This window comes from Capra hircus, chromosome 11, assembly GCF_001704415.2.
Source record: "Capra hircus breed San Clemente chromosome 11, ASM170441v1, whole genome shotgun sequence".
Lineage (NCBI taxonomy): Eukaryota > Metazoa > Chordata > Mammalia > Artiodactyla > Bovidae > Capra > Capra hircus.
The window spans coordinates 95,358,984-95,376,132 of NC_030818.1; the positions used below are offsets into that span (position 1 = coordinate 95,358,984).

The 17,149-nt window shown below is 52.1% G+C and overlaps 2 protein-coding genes across 2 annotated transcripts; one reads left to right on the forward strand and one right to left on the reverse strand.

Moving 5' to 3' along the window:
• On the forward strand, window positions 3,507–7,828 carry WDR38 (WD repeat domain 38). The gene is given in 9 exon segments (XM_018055756.1): window positions 3,507–3,624; window positions 4,124–4,244; window positions 5,769–5,885; window positions 5,990–6,087; window positions 6,413–6,493; window positions 6,714–6,845; window positions 6,967–7,116; window positions 7,458–7,505; window positions 7,597–7,828. Coding segments are annotated over 9 exon segments (924 nt in total). The 5' UTR covers window positions 3,507–3,555; the 3' UTR covers window positions 7,705–7,828.
• RPL35 (ribosomal protein L35) lies at window positions 7,909–12,236 on the reverse strand. The gene is made up of 4 exons (XM_005687128.3): window positions 12,086–12,236; window positions 11,540–11,676; window positions 10,401–10,482; window positions 7,909–8,097 (listed from the first exon to the last, which is right to left on the reverse strand). Exons 1-4 carry the CDS (start codon window positions 12,086–12,088, stop codon window positions 7,948–7,950), a joined length of 372 nt encoding a protein of 123 aa, XP_005687185.3. The 5' UTR covers window positions 12,089–12,236; the 3' UTR covers window positions 7,909–7,947.

Here is a 17,149-nt window from a genome sequence, read left to right on the forward strand (position 1 = left end):
TCTCCGGTATTGACAGACAGATTCCTCACCACTGAGCAACCAGGGAAGCCAGGAAAGGTGGGCAGGGTCAAATAGGCAGAGCCAGTTATTAAAGAATAATCCAAAGGACACCTGGGTGCCCACTGCCCAGCTTCAATCCCAGATATTACAGGAGCAAGTGCTCTCCAAGGCGGCTGAGTCCCTCCCGCCTTCTCTCCACAGTCAACCCCTCTGGAGGGCTAGGAGTTGCCTACTCCTGCTTTTCTTTATAGTTCCAGTGCATATGGATGTGTGCCTGAGAAATGGAAGGCAGTCTTTAGTGTGTCGATTTTTATATGAGGGGGATCCTCCTTGTAGTGCCTTCTACTGTGTTGCTTTTTTGCTGGGCGTTTTGTCAGATGACTCTTCAGGTCGTTTCCAGCCTTCCAGAACGACAGTACCAACAGCACTGGATGTGTCCCTGGGAGTGGAAATGCAGAGATGCAGCCCGGGCCTATCTTCCACTCTGTTAGACGGTACAAGGCAGATTCTGACTCACTGAGGATTTTCTAACACCACAATGGGAGAGGTTGTCCTGCAGGATAGTGAGATCTCATTCACAGGGGGTGAGGGCTGGGTGTTGGGGCAGAGACTCATACCCCAGGCTCCCCAAACTTTATTGAAAGAGCGTCTGGTGCCAGAAATGAGCTGGGGGCTTAGGGGCTATTGGACATGGGTTTGAATCTCAGCTCTACTACTCTCCAGCTGTGTGATCTTGAGCAAGTCATTTTCCTTTCGGAATCTCCAGTTTTCTCTTTAAAATGACTGTGTATCTACAGCAGTTTCAGAAGGAACTAAGGAGCCTGGGAAGGCTGGTACTTGGAGGAAGTGAAGAGAAGTAAATCCGGTCCCAGAACTGTGGGTTATTTTCAGGAGATGGGGTGAGAGCGGGGAAGCTCAGCACAGAGCCCCCTGCCCCAGGCAGTTGGGGCTGAGGGAGAAGAGAACGTGGCAGGCTCTTGGAGAAGGAAGAGACAGCCAAAGGGTGGAAAGTGGCCCCCAAGACTCTCCTGGAGAGGCTAGATTCTGAGTTACTCAATCCCACTGAGCCAGTGAAATATGAAATACTTCTGCTGCCACCATAACTGTGACCCCCTCATGCCCGCTCCTTTCCCATGCTGCCACAGACCACATCCTGCAAGTTCAGCCCCTGCCCAAACCCAGGGTTTGCCATACCTTCAGCCCCTGCTGCGCATGAAGCCAGACAGCTCCTGATTACAAGGTCTCCCCTACATCATGAGGTGTACCTGGGCTGTGGGCCCTTCAGGTGATGACTGAGGGCATTGGGAGCATGACAAAGGGCATTCAGAGCTTTAGCCTAAAGCATCTGAAGCTAAAGTGACAAAGATGGATATCAAGTCCCCCTCCCCTTCTCTGAGCACTTTCTGCACACCAGGCACCCTTAACAGGTACCATGTCACCAACTCCCGACAAGGCAACCACTGCCAGCACTCCCATTTCACAGATGAGGAAACCAAGGCACCGAGTGACCAGTTAGCTTACCCAAGGTTGCAGAGCTAGTAGCTGGAGGAACCTGGATTTAACCCAGAATCATGGCTTTAGTGCCCCATCTTTGGGGCAGGAGCTCTGACTTAGTCTGGGAGCTGGGCAAAGGACGTCCATCCAGGGGAAGCAATGAGCCCAAGGGAAGCATCAGGCCAAGAGGGTGGGAAACCCCGTGTGCACAGGCCTAGGGTGGGATGCAGGGAAGGAGAAGGGCCCCCGGTGGATAAGTTCAGGGAGTTAGATGGGCCAGGGGGTCGGGGAACAGGGGCAGAATGAAGCAGGAGAGGTGGATATGATGCTTGGTCCAAGGGCCCTGGAATTCACTGTGGGTGATTCCAACCACAGACTCCTGGGTTAAGCAGAAATGTTTTAACCCCAGCCACACTGCTACAGGCTGAGTGGTTGCGGGGCCTGGTGGACAAGGTCTATCCAGAGCGCTCTGGGAGTGACGGGCTGAGCTCAGGAACGTGTGCTTCTGGGCACTTCGGGTAAAGCAGGAGCAACTAGGTGGCTGTGGCATGGGCTGCAGGGTGCCTAAGCAGAGAGAGGGAGGAGAGGGTCTGGGAAGTCAGTGGTGGGGGAGCCGTGTTCAGGACCCAAGTCTGGAGCTGGGGCGGGGCTGGGCCAGAGGTGGCCCTGTAGGACCAGATGAGTCCCTGGGGAGCCAATTCACTGACCTGGGTCCTTTGGGAGTTAGAGTAGGGGTGGGGTAGCCTCAAAGCCACCACTGTCGCCCCCTTGTCCGCCTGACTGTCTAGGACCTAAAATAGAGCAGGAGAACAGCAGATCTCCGTGAGAAGAATTTCTGGCAAAGAGGTCTGGGGGGAGGGGTGTGAATCACCACTGGGAACACTTCACTTGAGTTTGAAACTCCCAAAGCCCAGCTGCCCCAGCCGCACCCTCAGGGAGCCACTGGAAAGTGGGAGAGTGGGGTATCTTAGTCCCACCCCTGTCCAACCGTGGGGAGAGGGCTGGGTTCTGCCCCCAGCTCTGCCAGGGAAATGCTGGATGACTGGACCAAGTTTGCCCCCCCAAGGCCAGTTTCCCAGATGTACCAGGAGTCAGATGCTTCATCTGCTGTGAGGCCACTGGAGTTCATGGCAGGTGGTCCTAATATAGGCCTCAGGGTCAGAGAGACATGAGATGAGGTCCCAATTCCTTTCCTATTGGCTGAGTGACCTTGAGCAAGTCCCCCCACCTCCTGGAGCCTCAGTTTCTTCATCTGAAAAATGCACATTGAAAGCAAGTCCTGTTCTTTCTGGTTTCAGCTGAGCTATCCAACAAGGATCTTGACAACTCCTGGGGCCTCCCTCCACGTCCTCAGTTGGAACACTTCGTGCTGCTAGGAATGTTATCAGAGACTTCACTTTTTAATGTCCTGTGCTTTGCATACTGCCTCTGGCTCTCCACATCCTGGAGGGCCCAGATGAATATCTAAATATCATATCGTTTCCAGCGGTTACATGGGAGCATTTCAGCCCCAGTACTGGCCACTCCTGGAGGAAAAGGGTCTTTGGTCCAGAGTGGGCCCTCATGGGCACCTGTCTTGTGTCATGCCTGGATCCCTGGGCAGGGATGGGACTCCCCATTGGGCAGATGGGGAAACAGGATCCTCTCCAACATGCTTGTGTGCCCTTAGCACTGCGCCTGGGTTCGGTGCAGCCGCAGAGGCTGACGCGGTATGTGGTGCTGGCGTGCCCTCTAGCGGCCGCCGGGCGCCATCCCGCCCCGCGGCCAGAGCTGCCCAAAGTCCGACTGCCCGCGGTTAGGGCACGGAAGTTCCTTCCTGGAGCCATCGGCGGTCCAGCCTGCTGCTGTCCCACTTCTCCCGGGCTGGGAACAGTCTCTCCCAGACTCCCTTCTCATGGCTTCCCAGAGACCCCAGAGCGGCTGCGTGCCCCGCCCCGATTGCCATGGAGACCGCTTGTACACAGTTTCCCCCTTCCCCTCCACCTTGTCCTAAGTCAGGTCCGCAGGCCGGACCAGCGCCCGCCTAGGAGGGAGCCCGCCAGGGCGGGAAGCCTCAGGTCCATGAACAGCAGGCCCCGAGGGAAGCTGGCCGTGGGGAGAGTGAAATTCTTCGGCCGGCACCGCGGGGAGGTGAGGTTCTGTCGACCTTTCCCCAGACAGACCTTGGGCTTGGCTTTAGAGTAGTTTCTGGTTCTGCGTGGTTCGGGAGCTCGAGTGTTCCCCGAGCTCCGGTTGCAGAATGGGGTCTAGAATTCTAAACTGTGGTTCCAGAGAGGGTTCAAACTCCTAGCTGATTCCAGTGTTCTCTGGACTCTGGCTTAAGAGGGAACTCAGGGCACAGAGCAGATTTTAAGCTAGTTCTGGACTCCAGTTCTAAAACGGGATCTTGGCTTCTAAAGAAGGCTAGCTCTGAGCCTCAGGCTCTGGTTTTACAAGACAGCAGAGAAGGCTCCAAGCTCTTGACTCGACTGCAGAGTGGTTCCTGGGTTCTGGTTGTTGAGAAGCTTGAAGTCCAAGCTCCGACCCAGGCTCTTGGGGCAGTGTTTAGGGCTGGCTCAGGAGTCTGGAGTTAGGCATGAGCAGAAAGTGTTTCTTGCCCCAGGATAGGCCTTTTGTACTTTCCTTCCAGGTCAACTCCTCTGCCTTCTCTCCCGATGGCCAGAGGCTGCTCACAGCCTCCGAGGACGGCTGTGTATATGGCTGGGAGACCCAGAGCGGGAGGCTGCTGTGGAGACTGCGTGGCCACAAAGGTGAGGCTCTTCAGCCCAGATTGGGAGACTGAGGCCCATTGACCTGTTCTGCATTCCGCAGTCTACCAGCATTTGAGCTGGGCGTCCCAGCAAGAAGCACCAGTAGGGCTGGGGTGGGAGGGCAAGGAGATGGGAGCTGGTCCCTTGGGTCCGAGCCTGACTGACAGACCTGGACTCAAATCCTACCACTTAAATCTAGGTAATACCACATTCAGTTCAGTGCAGTCGCTCAGTCGTGTCCGACTTTTTGTGACCCCATGAACCGCAGCATGCCAGGCCTCCCTGTCCATCACCAACTCCCAGAGTCCACCCAAACCCATGTCCATTGAGTCGGTGATGCCATCCATCTCATCCTCTGTTGTCCCCTTTCTCCTCCTGCCCTCAATCTTTCCCAGCATCAGGGTCTTCTCCAGTGAGTCAGCTCTTCGCATCAGGTGGCCAAAGTATTGGAGTTTCAGCTTCAACATCAGTCCTTCCAATGAATACCCAGGACTGATCTCCTTTAGGATGGACTGGTTGGATCTCCTTGCAGTCCAAGGGACTCTCAAGTCTTCTCCAACACCACAGTTCAAAAGCATCAATTTTTTGGTGTTCAGCTTTCTTTATAGTCCAACTCTCACATCCACACAGGACCACTGGAAAAACCATAGCCTTGACTAGACGGACCTTTGTTGGCAAAGTAATGTCTCTGCTTTTTAATATGCTGTCTAGGTTGGTCATAACTTTCCTTCCAAGGAGTAAGCGTCTTTTAATTTCATGGCTGCAGTCACTTTCTGCAGTGATTTTGGAGCCCAGAAAATAAAGTCAGCCACTGTTTCAACCATTTTTAAGTGTACAGCTCAGTAGCATTATGTTCACTTTCTTGTGCAATTGGTCTCCACAACTCTGTACCCCTCGAACTCATTTCTCCCTTCCTCAGCCCCTGGCAACCGCTGTTCTGACTTCTGTCTCCAGTTTAACTAAGTACCTGGTGTAAGTGGAATCATAACAATATTTCTTTTGCTGACTTACTTCACTTGGCGTAACGTCCTTTATATTCGTTGACCCACTTTTTTGACTATGATCGAAGCCAAGTCTTGTCACTTCTCTGTGCCTCTTATTTCTTTAGAATGGGGATAAGTCACTATCCTATAGAATGAGATTAATGTAAAGTGCCTGGCTCCCAATAACTCAGTAAATTATAAAGACAAGGAAAATCTGATAGTTATAGGGCAAATTGGTTCATGTTATACTAGGCAAAGTCCAGGGGCTGGGGAGCTCCAAGAGGATAATGTAGAACCTAGGTTGGGCTGAAAGGAGTTTCTGGGAGGTGCTTTTATTTGTTCTTCCAGATGGGCAAACCAAGTTGGCCATTTCAGGCCAAAGGCACAGAAGCCCAGGAATTTTCCAGCTGGCTGGAGGGTAAGGGTTAGAAGGGTGAAGGGAGGCAAGCAGTGAAACTGAAGAAATCAGCAGGGGTTTAGACTGCAAGGGCTGGAGGTGGAGGGTAGTACCCTATTCCTTGACCATGTCTACCCACCCCAGGCCCCGTGAGGTTCTGCCGCTTCTCCCCTGATGGCCGCCTCTTTGCCAGCACCTCCTGTGACCGCACTGTCCGCCTGTGGGATGCCGCAGATGCCAAGTGTCTGCAGGTCCTAAAGGGTAAGTGGGCTGGGGGGAGACTGGGAGCCAAGCAGCCAGGCCTGGGTTCCCTTTCAGACCTTGCTGTGTCCTGTGCCACCTCGACTCTCGGCGGGTGTCTACAGGTCACCAGCGGAGTGTGGAGACCGTCAGCTTCAGCCATGACTCAAAGCAGCTGGCCTCCGGTGGCTGGGACAAGAGGGTGATGCTTTGGGAGGTGCAGGTATGTGGAGGGGCAGCCAGTGAGGCCTGGGATCCCGAGGCCCTTCACACTGGTCACCCTTTCCCAATTGGGAAAGGTGGTTCCATCTTCGCCACTGTCCATGTGCACACCTGGTGTTCCACTCCCTTGCACCTAGCTGCAGCCACCTCCCCAGATCCCCTCCCAACCACCCTTGTACCTCCTCTGCCATGAAGTCCCCCCTCTTCTGTCAAGGCCTTGGAAGCCCCTCCAACCCCTATACGGCATGACACTACCCAGGCAGGCCTACACAGGGTCTGACCTATCCGAGGTGGAGCTCTCAGAAGCTCAGGGCTCTCTTCTCCAGTCAGGCCAGGTGCTGCGTCACTTTGTGGGACACCGAGATTCTGTCCAGAGCAGTGACTTCGCACCCAGCTCAGACTGCCTGGTGAGCCACCTCTGCCCCGGCCCCAACAAGATGAGGCAACCGGGAGCCCAGCCCCATTTCCCGATTTGGCCCAGAGTGGTTAAAATCCCACAACTTGACTTAGCTTTTCTGAGCCTGTCCCCTCCCTAAAATGGGGATTCTGCAGGTGAGATGGTGCCTGCTTCCTGTGGGCGTGGCCAGCTGAGGAAGCAGGCTCCACACTCAGGGCGGCTGTCTGCAGGCCACTGGCTCCTGGGATTCTACCATCCGCATGTGGGACCTCCGGGCAAGGACCCCTGGGATCTTCCACCAGGAGCTGGAGGGTCACAGAGGCAACATCAGCTGCCTGTGCTACTCACCATCTGGCCTACTGGTGAGCTGGGCTGCCTGAGTTCCAGGGTGGCTGCCAACTGCAACTCTGAGGGTCATGGGCCACTTAGAGGGCAGAGGATGCAGTCCCCAAACCTGTATGCTTAGAGCTGTCTGCTGTCCAGGCATCTGGCTCCTGGGACAAGACCATTCACATCTGGAAGCCCTCAACCAGAAGCCTGCTCATCCAGCTCAAGGGCCACATCACCTGGGTGAAGAGCATAGCTTTCTCCCCCGATGGGCAGCAGCTGGCCAGCGCTGGCTACTCTCACATGGTAACCCCTCCAGGCCTTCCTTCCTGCCAACCCCTACCCCACACCCTCCCAGAGCCCTGAGCAGGTCCAGAAATGTCCACTTCCCTATCTGCCCTCAGTAGGCTACCAGGGGTAGAACCCAGATACCAACCACTTCTGTACCTAATGCCTGGCACTCATGTCTGCACTGGCCCAAATATTAGTACTGCTGACATTTCTGACTCAACTTCAGGGCAAAGAAAATACTGCACTGAATGTCTGTGTATTACGCAGCCCTTGTTAAACACACCTCACGGACAACAAAATTTTGTCAAAGACACCAGCCTGTAAGACTTCCCTACCCTTCACCTTTTTATTTCCAGGTCAAAGTCTGGGACTGCAACACAGGAAAGTGCACCGAGACTCTGAAGGTAAGGTCCATGGCCGAAGCAAATAAGGGCGCAGTGGAAGGTCTGCTGGGGAGGCCTGCACCCCCCGAGCCCAACATTATGCTTTTGGCAGGGGGTTCTCAACGTGGCCCATGCCTGTGCCTTTATGCCAGACGGGAAACTCTTAGTGTCTGGAGCTGCTGATTAGACAAAATGCCAAGTCCACCACAGATCACCTTGACTTGCTCAAACAGAAGATCACCATCTATAGCCCTCACACCTTCTACCCCTGCCTCTCCATGCCCAGGGGGCACAGGCCCAAAGTAACCATAATAGAGCACCCAACAGATCCCTATGGCCAGGGCAGCAAGCCTGCTGGAATCCATCGGGCACCTGGTAACCACAGCCACTTCCCCAACAACTGAAGCCCCTATAAACACAAAGCAACGCCAGCCAGTGGTCTGTTTTATTGACAGCTGGATGCTCAAGCCTTAACTGCATACTTCCGGAGGGGGTACAGCCGCTCCTTCCGCTGCTGCTTCTTGGTCTTCAGGTTCTCTTCATGCTTGTTGAGCCGGCGGCGCATGGCACGTGTTTTCTTGGGCCGCAGATCCAGGGGCTTGTACTTCTTGCCCTGGGTGAAGAAAAGCAAGGGGAACCTGAGGACCAGGGTTTGGGAGCTACTGCAATACCTAAGGAAGCCCCAGAGGTTGGAACTGAGGTGCGAGGAAGTGACTTGAGCAAAATGTGTGTTGGGGAGATGTCTGCTAGGTACCTGTGGTGACAGTAACACTGAAAACATGCATCTAAGGAGAAGATCTGGCTTGGCCAAGGCCATCCTGCTATGAGGGGCAAAGCTCCCCACCTTGGCTCCTGTTCTCGGGCCTTTAACAGGAGATGGGTCATCTCTCCATCTCTGCTCTCACTCCACTCCCTCCCCTGTCAGTCTAGGCTAAGGCAGCTGTGATGGTCCCCTTTGTTCTGCAAAGGCCCCTTGGGGCCTCTTTCATCCGAAGCACTGTTCTGTGTGCTGGCTTAGCCGCAAATGAGACCTGCTCCCTGCTCAAGGAGTTCCCAGCCCACCAGAAAACAAGTGGTGCGTTGGTGTGGAGGAAAGAGATTGTGGAAGGTTTCACCTCACGACTGACAACAGCCTCAAAAGCGAGAAGCCAGAGTGGGCATAAAAGCCCTGGAGAGTGACAGCTCAGGCTGGGAACTGCCAACGGCCTGGAGGGGTAGGCACAGGGCAGGTGGGTGTGAGTTAATGGGGTTCAGTTTATGAACAGCCTTGGGGCAGAGAACTGCAGGGAAAAAGCTACACAGGAGATGAGGGCAAGCTCTGAGGAAAACCTGAAGTCTGCCCATCCACACCCCTCATACCAGCTGATACAGGTCAGGGCTTCCTGCTTTCAATCTGCTAAGCACCTAGAGGTCTGCTTGTCCAAGAAAGCAGCCATAGCCACACACGCTGTTTAAATCCTCCAGTCACTATAACCATGTAACAGGCACAGGGGCCAGAGGTTAATGTATCAAAAAGTGCTGACACAGAGACCTCATCTCTACCCTCCGGAGCCCTGCCTGGCTTGTATGGTGGAGTGTACTCACTGGATGGTCATGGAGGCAGTTCTTCCAGGCCATACCTCTACACGGTTCCCTCAGAGCCTGATAAACATTCCAGACCCAATTCTCAGAAACACCCCCTCCAACACGCACAAATGTACACAGGTCCAGGGATGGCAGCAAGCCTAGCATACAGTGGCAACTTTGACATGTCAAACCCTCCAGTCATTCAAACACTAATTGGGTGTTGATGTGAAGCCATTTTGCAGTCAAAGCCCCCTAATCAGTAATCTTTAAAAGATTATAGAATAATCTGGGTGGGCCTGCTTTAACCAGCGGAAAGGCCTTAATGGCAGGGATGTGGCTTTCTCCAAGAAATCCCACCTGAGGGCAGCAGCTTCAACCAAATCTTTAGCTCTGCTTGCTCAGGATCCTCTCTTCCGGACAGAGGGCACCTCCTCCTCAAGCAAACAAGTCATTCCCTTGTAGTAAACCAATGTGTGCATGAAGTGAAAGTGAAAGCCACTCAATTGTGTCCAACTCTTTGAGACCCCATGGACTATACAGTTCATGGAATTCTCCAGGCCAGACTACTGGAATGGGTAGCCTGTCCCTTCTCCAGGGGATCTTCCCAACCCAGGGATTGAACCCAGGTCTCCTGCATTGCAGGCAGATTCTTTACCAGCAGAGCCACAAGGGGAGCCCAAGAATACCAGAGTGGGTAGCCTATCCCTTCTCTAGCTGATCTTCTGGACTCAGGTATTCAATCAGGGTCTCCTGCATTGAAGGCGGATTCTTTACTAACTGAGCTATCAGGGAAGCCACGAGTATGTACGCATTCTATAAAATCTCTCACTGGTTCAGCTTCGTAGTTTAGTTTTAGGCACAAGCCCCAGAAAACAGTTGTTAAAAACTCTAGGCTGTGAGGGACAGGTACCTGTGGCAATCTCCCAGAAGCATTCAATCCACCCCCACCCTATGGGTTGGAATCTCAGTCACTCCATCTATTGCATGTCTGTGATGCCAGGCAACTTAACCCAAGTCTTGAGGTCCTCATTTGAAAAATGAGAATGCCAGATACTTGATGGTGACTGACACACCAAGACAAGTAAAACATTTAAACAGTCAATCCTCATAGACTCTCCAAACTCACCCAGCTGGTGAGGTTTTATTCAAAATCCAACTCTACCCAGACTCCCACACCTTCGATTCCTTGACAACTGCAGCCGCATGCAGTCTGCATGCCATGCGCTAGAAGGCTCTAGAAAGCCCAGTCCCAAGCACCCCAGCCGGAGCTCACCATACCACCTCTCGGGCCTAGGGAGAGCTGGAATTTTGCTCCCTGTAGCCAAGCACTGTTATCCTTTCTCCACTAACCTTATAGAATTTCCTGAGGTTCTCTTTCTGAGTCTGGTTAATGACGGTCAGTACACGGGCAATGGATTTACGAACCACTCGGCTACAAAACAAGAGACAATCAATGAAGATGTGTAAGACACACAGCACTCCCCAAGGTATCTATCTCAGGGCCTGACCCAGATGTCACAGGGCAGGGGCATTCCCCATTAGCTCACCCACATTCACCCAGGAGGTGCCTAACCCAGCCCAGGAGGGTGTTCTGGAGGCAAGAGAAACAATACATGAACATCCAAGGAGAGGGGACATGAAGCAGCTGGCACAAACAGTGTTTTACAAGAGCTGTGAGGTGTTCAGTGAGGCTTAATGAGGGAAAGTGAAGGGCAGCCAGGAAAGACCTTTCATCCCTGGCCATATATCCTAAGGGCTACAAAAAAGACCTAAGCAATGTGGATCTGAATAAGCTCACTGGAGGGAACCATGCCACAAGCTGGGCCACTGGGAGGGGACAAGGCTGAAGATAAGAAAAAGCTGGGGATAAGTGAAACATGTCCTCAGGCTGAACAGGACATGAAATGGTTGTAAACATCGTCTTGATTCAGCATGCACCACCATAAAATGACTGGGGGCCAATTTTATAGGAAAGGAGAAAAACATGGGCGGTGTACCAATCTGCACATGAGGTAGAATGTGGCAGAAGTGGAGTTTATGCTCCAGCTGACTAACTCCAAACTAATGTCCCTTTCTCAAGTTTTGATTCTTGACCCCCATACACCAATAAGTTACACTACAACTAAAATAAAGGACGCAAGGGATGCCTCAGCCAAGTAAAAGAGGCTTGGGAAAAACCTCAAGTGTTGGTGGGAGATAGAGGAATGGGGTCAATTAGACATTCAGAGGAGGCGTTAAAACGGGACTTCGGGGGCACTCAATTCTTCCTCTAGACAGTCAAGCCGTTACATCAGGAAAAAGGACCACAGATCAAAAGCAGGTAAGGGCAACTGGTCACCAGCGCCTCGCCGTGAGAAAGAGGCACCTAAAGAGGCTGAATAGAAACGGCGCCACGTTGTGACCCACGGAGCCATGGAAAGGACAGTTAAACGGACAACTCCTCAAGGCCCCTACGTGTGTCCCCGTACTCTGGCCGCCAGTTCACTTACATCTTCGAGAGTTTGGAAGCCGCGCCGCCTGTCACTTTGGCCACGCGCAGCTGGGACAGCTCCACCTTCAGGTCTTCCAGCTGTTTCAGCAGCTCCTCCTTCTTCTTGCCGCGAAGGTCTCGAGCCTTAATCTTGGCCTGCCCGACAGAGCAGGTCTGCGTCAAACACCTCCCCTCCACCTGCATCGTAATCCGCCCCTCGAGGCCAAGCGCCTTGCCCCGGGCCAAGGGGGCTCTGGAGACCCAGCACTACCCGCCTCGGGCACGGCAACCCAGACCCCAGCAGACGCGCCCTCGCCCAGTCCTGCTGCGAGGCTGGTCCCCTACTCCCATTCCGCAGACAGAAAGACGGAGGCCCCGGGAGCGCGCGCATACCTCTCGGGGCCCGGGCCTGAGGTGGGGAGAAGACTGAGGTGGCGCTAGGCCACTTCTCAACGCGTCCCACAGATCAGGCTGGCAGATGGGGTCTCAGGTCTTGCCACACGCCCTCCATCCCGGCCCCTGAGCCCCACAGTACGCGGATGGCGGCCGATTTTTCCACACTCACCATGGCTGTAGAATCTGCCTCCGCTGCCTTCTTGGAGGGAAAGAGGAAGGGGCGGGGCTGACCTCCGCAACTACTGCCGGGTGGCGGCGGGCGTGGTCAATAGAGCGGCGGCGGGGGAGCCCTGGCTCCGCCCCTACTACCACGCGGGCCCAGCCTGCCCACCCCCCGCCTTCTGGAGCGCTTTGGTACCGCCCACCCAGCCCCCGCACCGCCCTGAGGAGCCGAGTCCCGCCCTGAGGAGCCGAGTCCCGCCCTGAGGAGCCGAGTCCCCGCCCCGAGGAGCCGGAGTCCCGCCCTGCAATGAGCCTGTCTCTCCTGCGCGCTGAAAATTACTTTGTTGTAGTTCAGTCGCAAAATCCTATCCGACTCTTTGCGACCCCATGAAGTGCAGTTACGGCACTCTTTCCTGTGCTTCCCTATCCCCCGAGTTTGCTCACTCATGTTCACTGAGTCGGTGATGCTACCCAACCATCTCATCCTCTATCATCCCCTTCTCCTACTCAACCTTTCCCAGCATTAGGGCCTTTTCCAGTGAGTCGGCTCTTGGCATCAGGTGGCCAAATATTGTAGCTTCAGCTTCAGCATCAGTCCTTTCAATGGATATTAAGTGTTGATTTCCTTTAGGATTGACTGGTTTGATCTTCTTGCTGTCCAAGGGACTCTCAACCATCTTCTCTAGCACAATTCAAAAGCATCAATTCTTCGGTGTTCAGCCGTCTTTATGGTCCAACTCTTACATCCATACATGACTACTGGAAAAACCACAGCTTTGACTATATGGACCTTTGTTGGCAAAGTGAGTGCTCTGCTTTTTAATACGCTGTCTAGGTTTGTGTTGGCTTTCCTTACAAGGAGCAAGCATCTTTTAATTTCATAACTGCACTCACCATCCGCAGTGATTTTGGAGCCCAAGAAAATAAAATTCTGTCACTGCTTCCACTTTTTCCCCATCTATTTGCCATGAAGTGATGGTACTGGATGACATGATCTTTGTTTTTTGATTGTTGAATTTTAAGCAAGCTTTTTCACTCTCCTCTTTCACTGCCATCATAAAGGCTCTTTAGCTCCTCTTCACTTTCTGCCATTAGAGTGGTATCATCTTCATATCTGAGGTTGTTGATGTTTCTCCTGGAAAATTACTGAGATTTGGTCTGTTTCCTGCAGGGCAGTGGGGAAACTTCACCCTGGGGTGAGAGGCAACCTATTTGACCAATAAGACTGGAATTCATCCACTCATTGGTTCGTTCACTCATTCGGTACTTTTGCAGGCTGCCCAGTCTGGGCTACTCCGAGCTGGGTGCCACTGTTCTGGGGGGGTCCAGGGGGTGAAGGTTGAGGGTTTTAGAAGGTGAATTAACATGGCCTCTGCCTTGGAGGAATTTAAAGGCTATGGTGGGTGGGGAGTGGTGGGGTAGACAGCTATAATGACAGCATGTGTTATTTAGGGGGAAAGGTATTCATGGCCTTTTGTTAGTGAACCTGATCCGGTTTCAAATTCTTACTCTGTTGCTTAGTGCTAGCTGACTCTCAGCAAATCCCTCCCCCTGAGTCTCAGTTTTCTCACCTGTGAAATGTAGTGTTTAGGAAGATCAGGAAGATGACATGTAAAACTCTTTGCACATGACCTGATGCATAACTGCTCAGTATCATTGATATTAATGTTCCCAGTTGAAATGAACACATAAATTGGCCCTGAAAGTTAAAGGGGGGACTTCACAAGGCAAAATGCTCAGGCTTTCTGACTGAACAGTTGCATTTTTTGCCCCCAGCAGCAAGCATGAATCAGTGCCCTAGTGTCACTCCACTGCCATTAACAAAGGCACACCCACGCCTTAGAGCTCTATTTAAAGCCAGGTTGCCCCCTTGTTGCTGTCAGATGTCACCTCCAGGAAGCCTTCTCTCAGCCTCTTATGGGTTTCTGTTAATGAATCTTTAGCATTGGAGTAAATTGGGACAAAACCTCCCCTTGTTGATCTCTGTGCAATCAAACCTCTCTCTAACCCCAAATATATTGAATTAGAATGAAATTTATACATCTGCCTCCACATTCAACCTGGAAGTTCCCCAAGCAGAACCATAGCTGACAACTAGTTTGGTTTTTCTCGCCTCCAGACCCAGCACATGGATACTTATTGGATGAATTGAAGTGAGCTTTGTCTCAGATCACAGTGAGGCAGGCTTCTAGGAAATGGAGGGAAGTGGGGAAGAGAAAGCAGAGGGCATTCTTGGCATGGATTAGTCATAAATGGAGGTTGAATGGGGCACAGGGACTTGGCTATCATAGTTTCCAAATGCTTATAGTTCTATTAAAGTTAATAATTGTGTACAGCTTTTCTGAACTTTATCTATTGTTCTTGTTCAATCGCTCAGTTGTATCCAACTCTTTTCGTTTTTTTTTTTTATTCTTTTTTTTATCTCTTTTCGACTCCATGGACTATGTCTGTCCTTCACTATCTCCCAGAGTTGCTCAAACTCATGTTCACTGAGTCAATGATACCACCCAACCATCTCATACTCTCTTGCCCCTTCTATGACTGCCCTGTTTCTCTTACATGCCACATTCAACCCACCCCCAAAGTTTATAGCTTCTGTCAGTGGCTCAGACGGTAAAGAATCCGCCTGCAATGCGGGAGACCTTGGTTCAATTCCTGAGTTGGGAAGATCCCCTGGAGGAGGGCATGGCAACCCACTCCAGTATTCTTGCCTGGAGAATCCCCATGGACAGAGGAGCCTGGCAGGCTACAGTCCATGGGGTCACAGAGTTGGACACGACTGAGCAACTAAGCACAGCACATCTTCAAAATACCCAGACTCTTCCTACCACTGTTATTGGCACCTGATGGACATTGAGCCACCGTTGCCTGTCTCCTGGACCATTATTGTCACCTCATAAATCACCTCAGTTTGCTCTGGTTTCCATTCTCAGTAGAGCTGCCAAAAGGACCTTTTTCAAACTGAAGTTAGATCATGTCTCTTCTCTGCCCAGAACTTCCAGGGCTGTCCTGAGTTAAGACCACATCCTTTTCTCACCTTCAAAGTCCCATAGCACCCGCCACTCCCTCTTCCCTCTTCCACGTTGTGTTGTTTCTTCTCCTAGGTTAAGATTTCTTTGCATTTCATAAAGTGAAGTGAAAGTTGCTCAGTCCTGTCTGACTCTTTGCAATCCCATGGACTATACAGTCCATGGAATTCTCCAAGCCAGAATACTGGAGTGGGTAGCCTTTCCCTTCTCCAGGGGATCTTCCCAACCCAGGGATCGAACCCAGGTCTCCCGCATTGCGGGCGGATTCTTTACCATTTGAGCCACAAGGGAAGCCCCATCTTGTTTCTTTTTACTCTTCTGCTCCAGTATGGCCTTGCTTTTTCTGGAACACACCAAGCCTGCTCTGTGTTTGAGCCTTTGCTTGGCTCCATCCTTCATTTCCTTCAGATCCACTTCAGCATCACCTCCTCAGGGACACTTCTCTTAACCACTTTATCCAAGGTGCTCTCAGAAACTGCATGTTTTTGTTTTTTTTTTTCCCCCCTCCTCAAAATGCAGTCATCCCTGACATAGTGTGGATTTTTAAATTTCTGCCTCACTGACTGGAAGGCAGATCGACGGTCATAAACAGTGATATTATTTCATTTACTAGTTTACTTGGGAGCTATTTCCTTACTTGTGAAATGAGCATTTCTGGTTTGAAACTCCTTCTGATCAGAATGTTCTGGGGATATGAATTTCTGTTAGCTTGTTGCCTGCCTTGGTCACAGATTTCTTCCAAGGTATGGAGCTGATAGGCAGGTCTCCCAAGACCCTTGAGACTTTTATTCAGCACCTGTTTCCCTGTAGGAATCTATCTTTAGCACCCAATATTAGGTAGCACCTTAGCTGGGCAATATTTTTTGATCTGTAGAGAGTTCAATGAGAAATATTTGAAAAAATGAAAACCCAGGCACATTTCATTAACTACTGGTCTTTATGAAAAGGAATACCATTATATGGAAACAAAGACCCAATGTAGTCTCAGGCTAAGGCTATTGTGACTTCCCTCATAGCTCAATTGGTAAAGAATCCGCCTGTAATGCAGGAAACCCCCGGTTCGATCCCTGGGTTAAGAAGATCTCCTGGAGAAGGGATAGGCTACCCACTCCAGTATTCTGGCCTGGAGAATTCCATGGACTGTACAGTCCATGGGGTTGCAGAGCTGGACACAACTGAGCGACTTTCACTTTCACTTTGTGGCTCAGCTGGTAAAGAATCACCCCGCCCCCCTCCACCTCGGCCCCAGGCAATGCGGGGAACCTGGGTTCGAGCCTTGGGTTGGGAAGATCCCCTGGAGAAGAGAAAGGCTACCCTGGGATAGTGGGTGGGAGCCTATCCCTTCTGGCCTGGAGAATTCCATAGACTGTATAGTCCATGGCGTCGCAAAGAGTCGGACACGACTGAGCAAGAGCCCCTCAAGCAACAGCCCAGGCACCTAATCTTGACACCACAAAGTTGTCCTTTACTCTGCCCTATTTCTCCCCACCCTCACTTCCCCCACTTCAGATTCTCCGGATTCCTTTCCTTCCAGGATATGCCTTTCCAGCCAGTCAAGATTTCTCAGTCCCCAGGACCTCTTCCTGCCAGGATGATGGTCACAGAGTCATCCCCCTATCCCTGCCCTCTACACTGCGGGTCAAGGAGACTGCTACACACGCGGGACGCCGCACTCAAATCTAAATATCTTCACTGTCTTGTCAGCACCCTCGATACATTTTAAACGTCTTGAAAGTCTCCCAGTCCATTAACAATAGGGTCACTACAACAATTAGGTCAGATGCAACCTCCTCTGAGCTCCGTGCGGTGGCGTCCTAAAGTCTTCAAATTCGAGACTTAGGCTCTCCCACTCAACATCACTCTCGGGGCATAAGAACTACTACTCATCCCTCAGGCCTCAGCTTGAAGCTGTCTTCTCCCAGAAGCCTGCCCAGCACTCGACAGGCAGAGCAGGGCTCCTTCTTCTGGAGGCCCCGTGCCCCCTCAGTCTGGGCAGAGATGACTCCCGGAATCCGCGACTGTGCCGGCCCCGGCCCCTTCCA

What these genes read in the sequence shown, in the direction of transcription:
- RPL35 (XM_005687128.3), bottom strand. An exon ending in GCTTCCAAACTCTCGAAGAT is followed by an intron (nt 10,483 to 11,539) that starts GTAAGTGAACTG and finishes CTTGTTTTGTAG; the next exon opens with CCGAGTGGTTCGTAAATCCA. An exon ending in ACCTCAGGAAATTCTATAAG is followed by an intron (nt 8,098 to 10,400) that starts GTTAGTGGAGAA and finishes TTCTTCACCCAG; the next exon opens with GGCAAGAAGTACAAGCCCCT.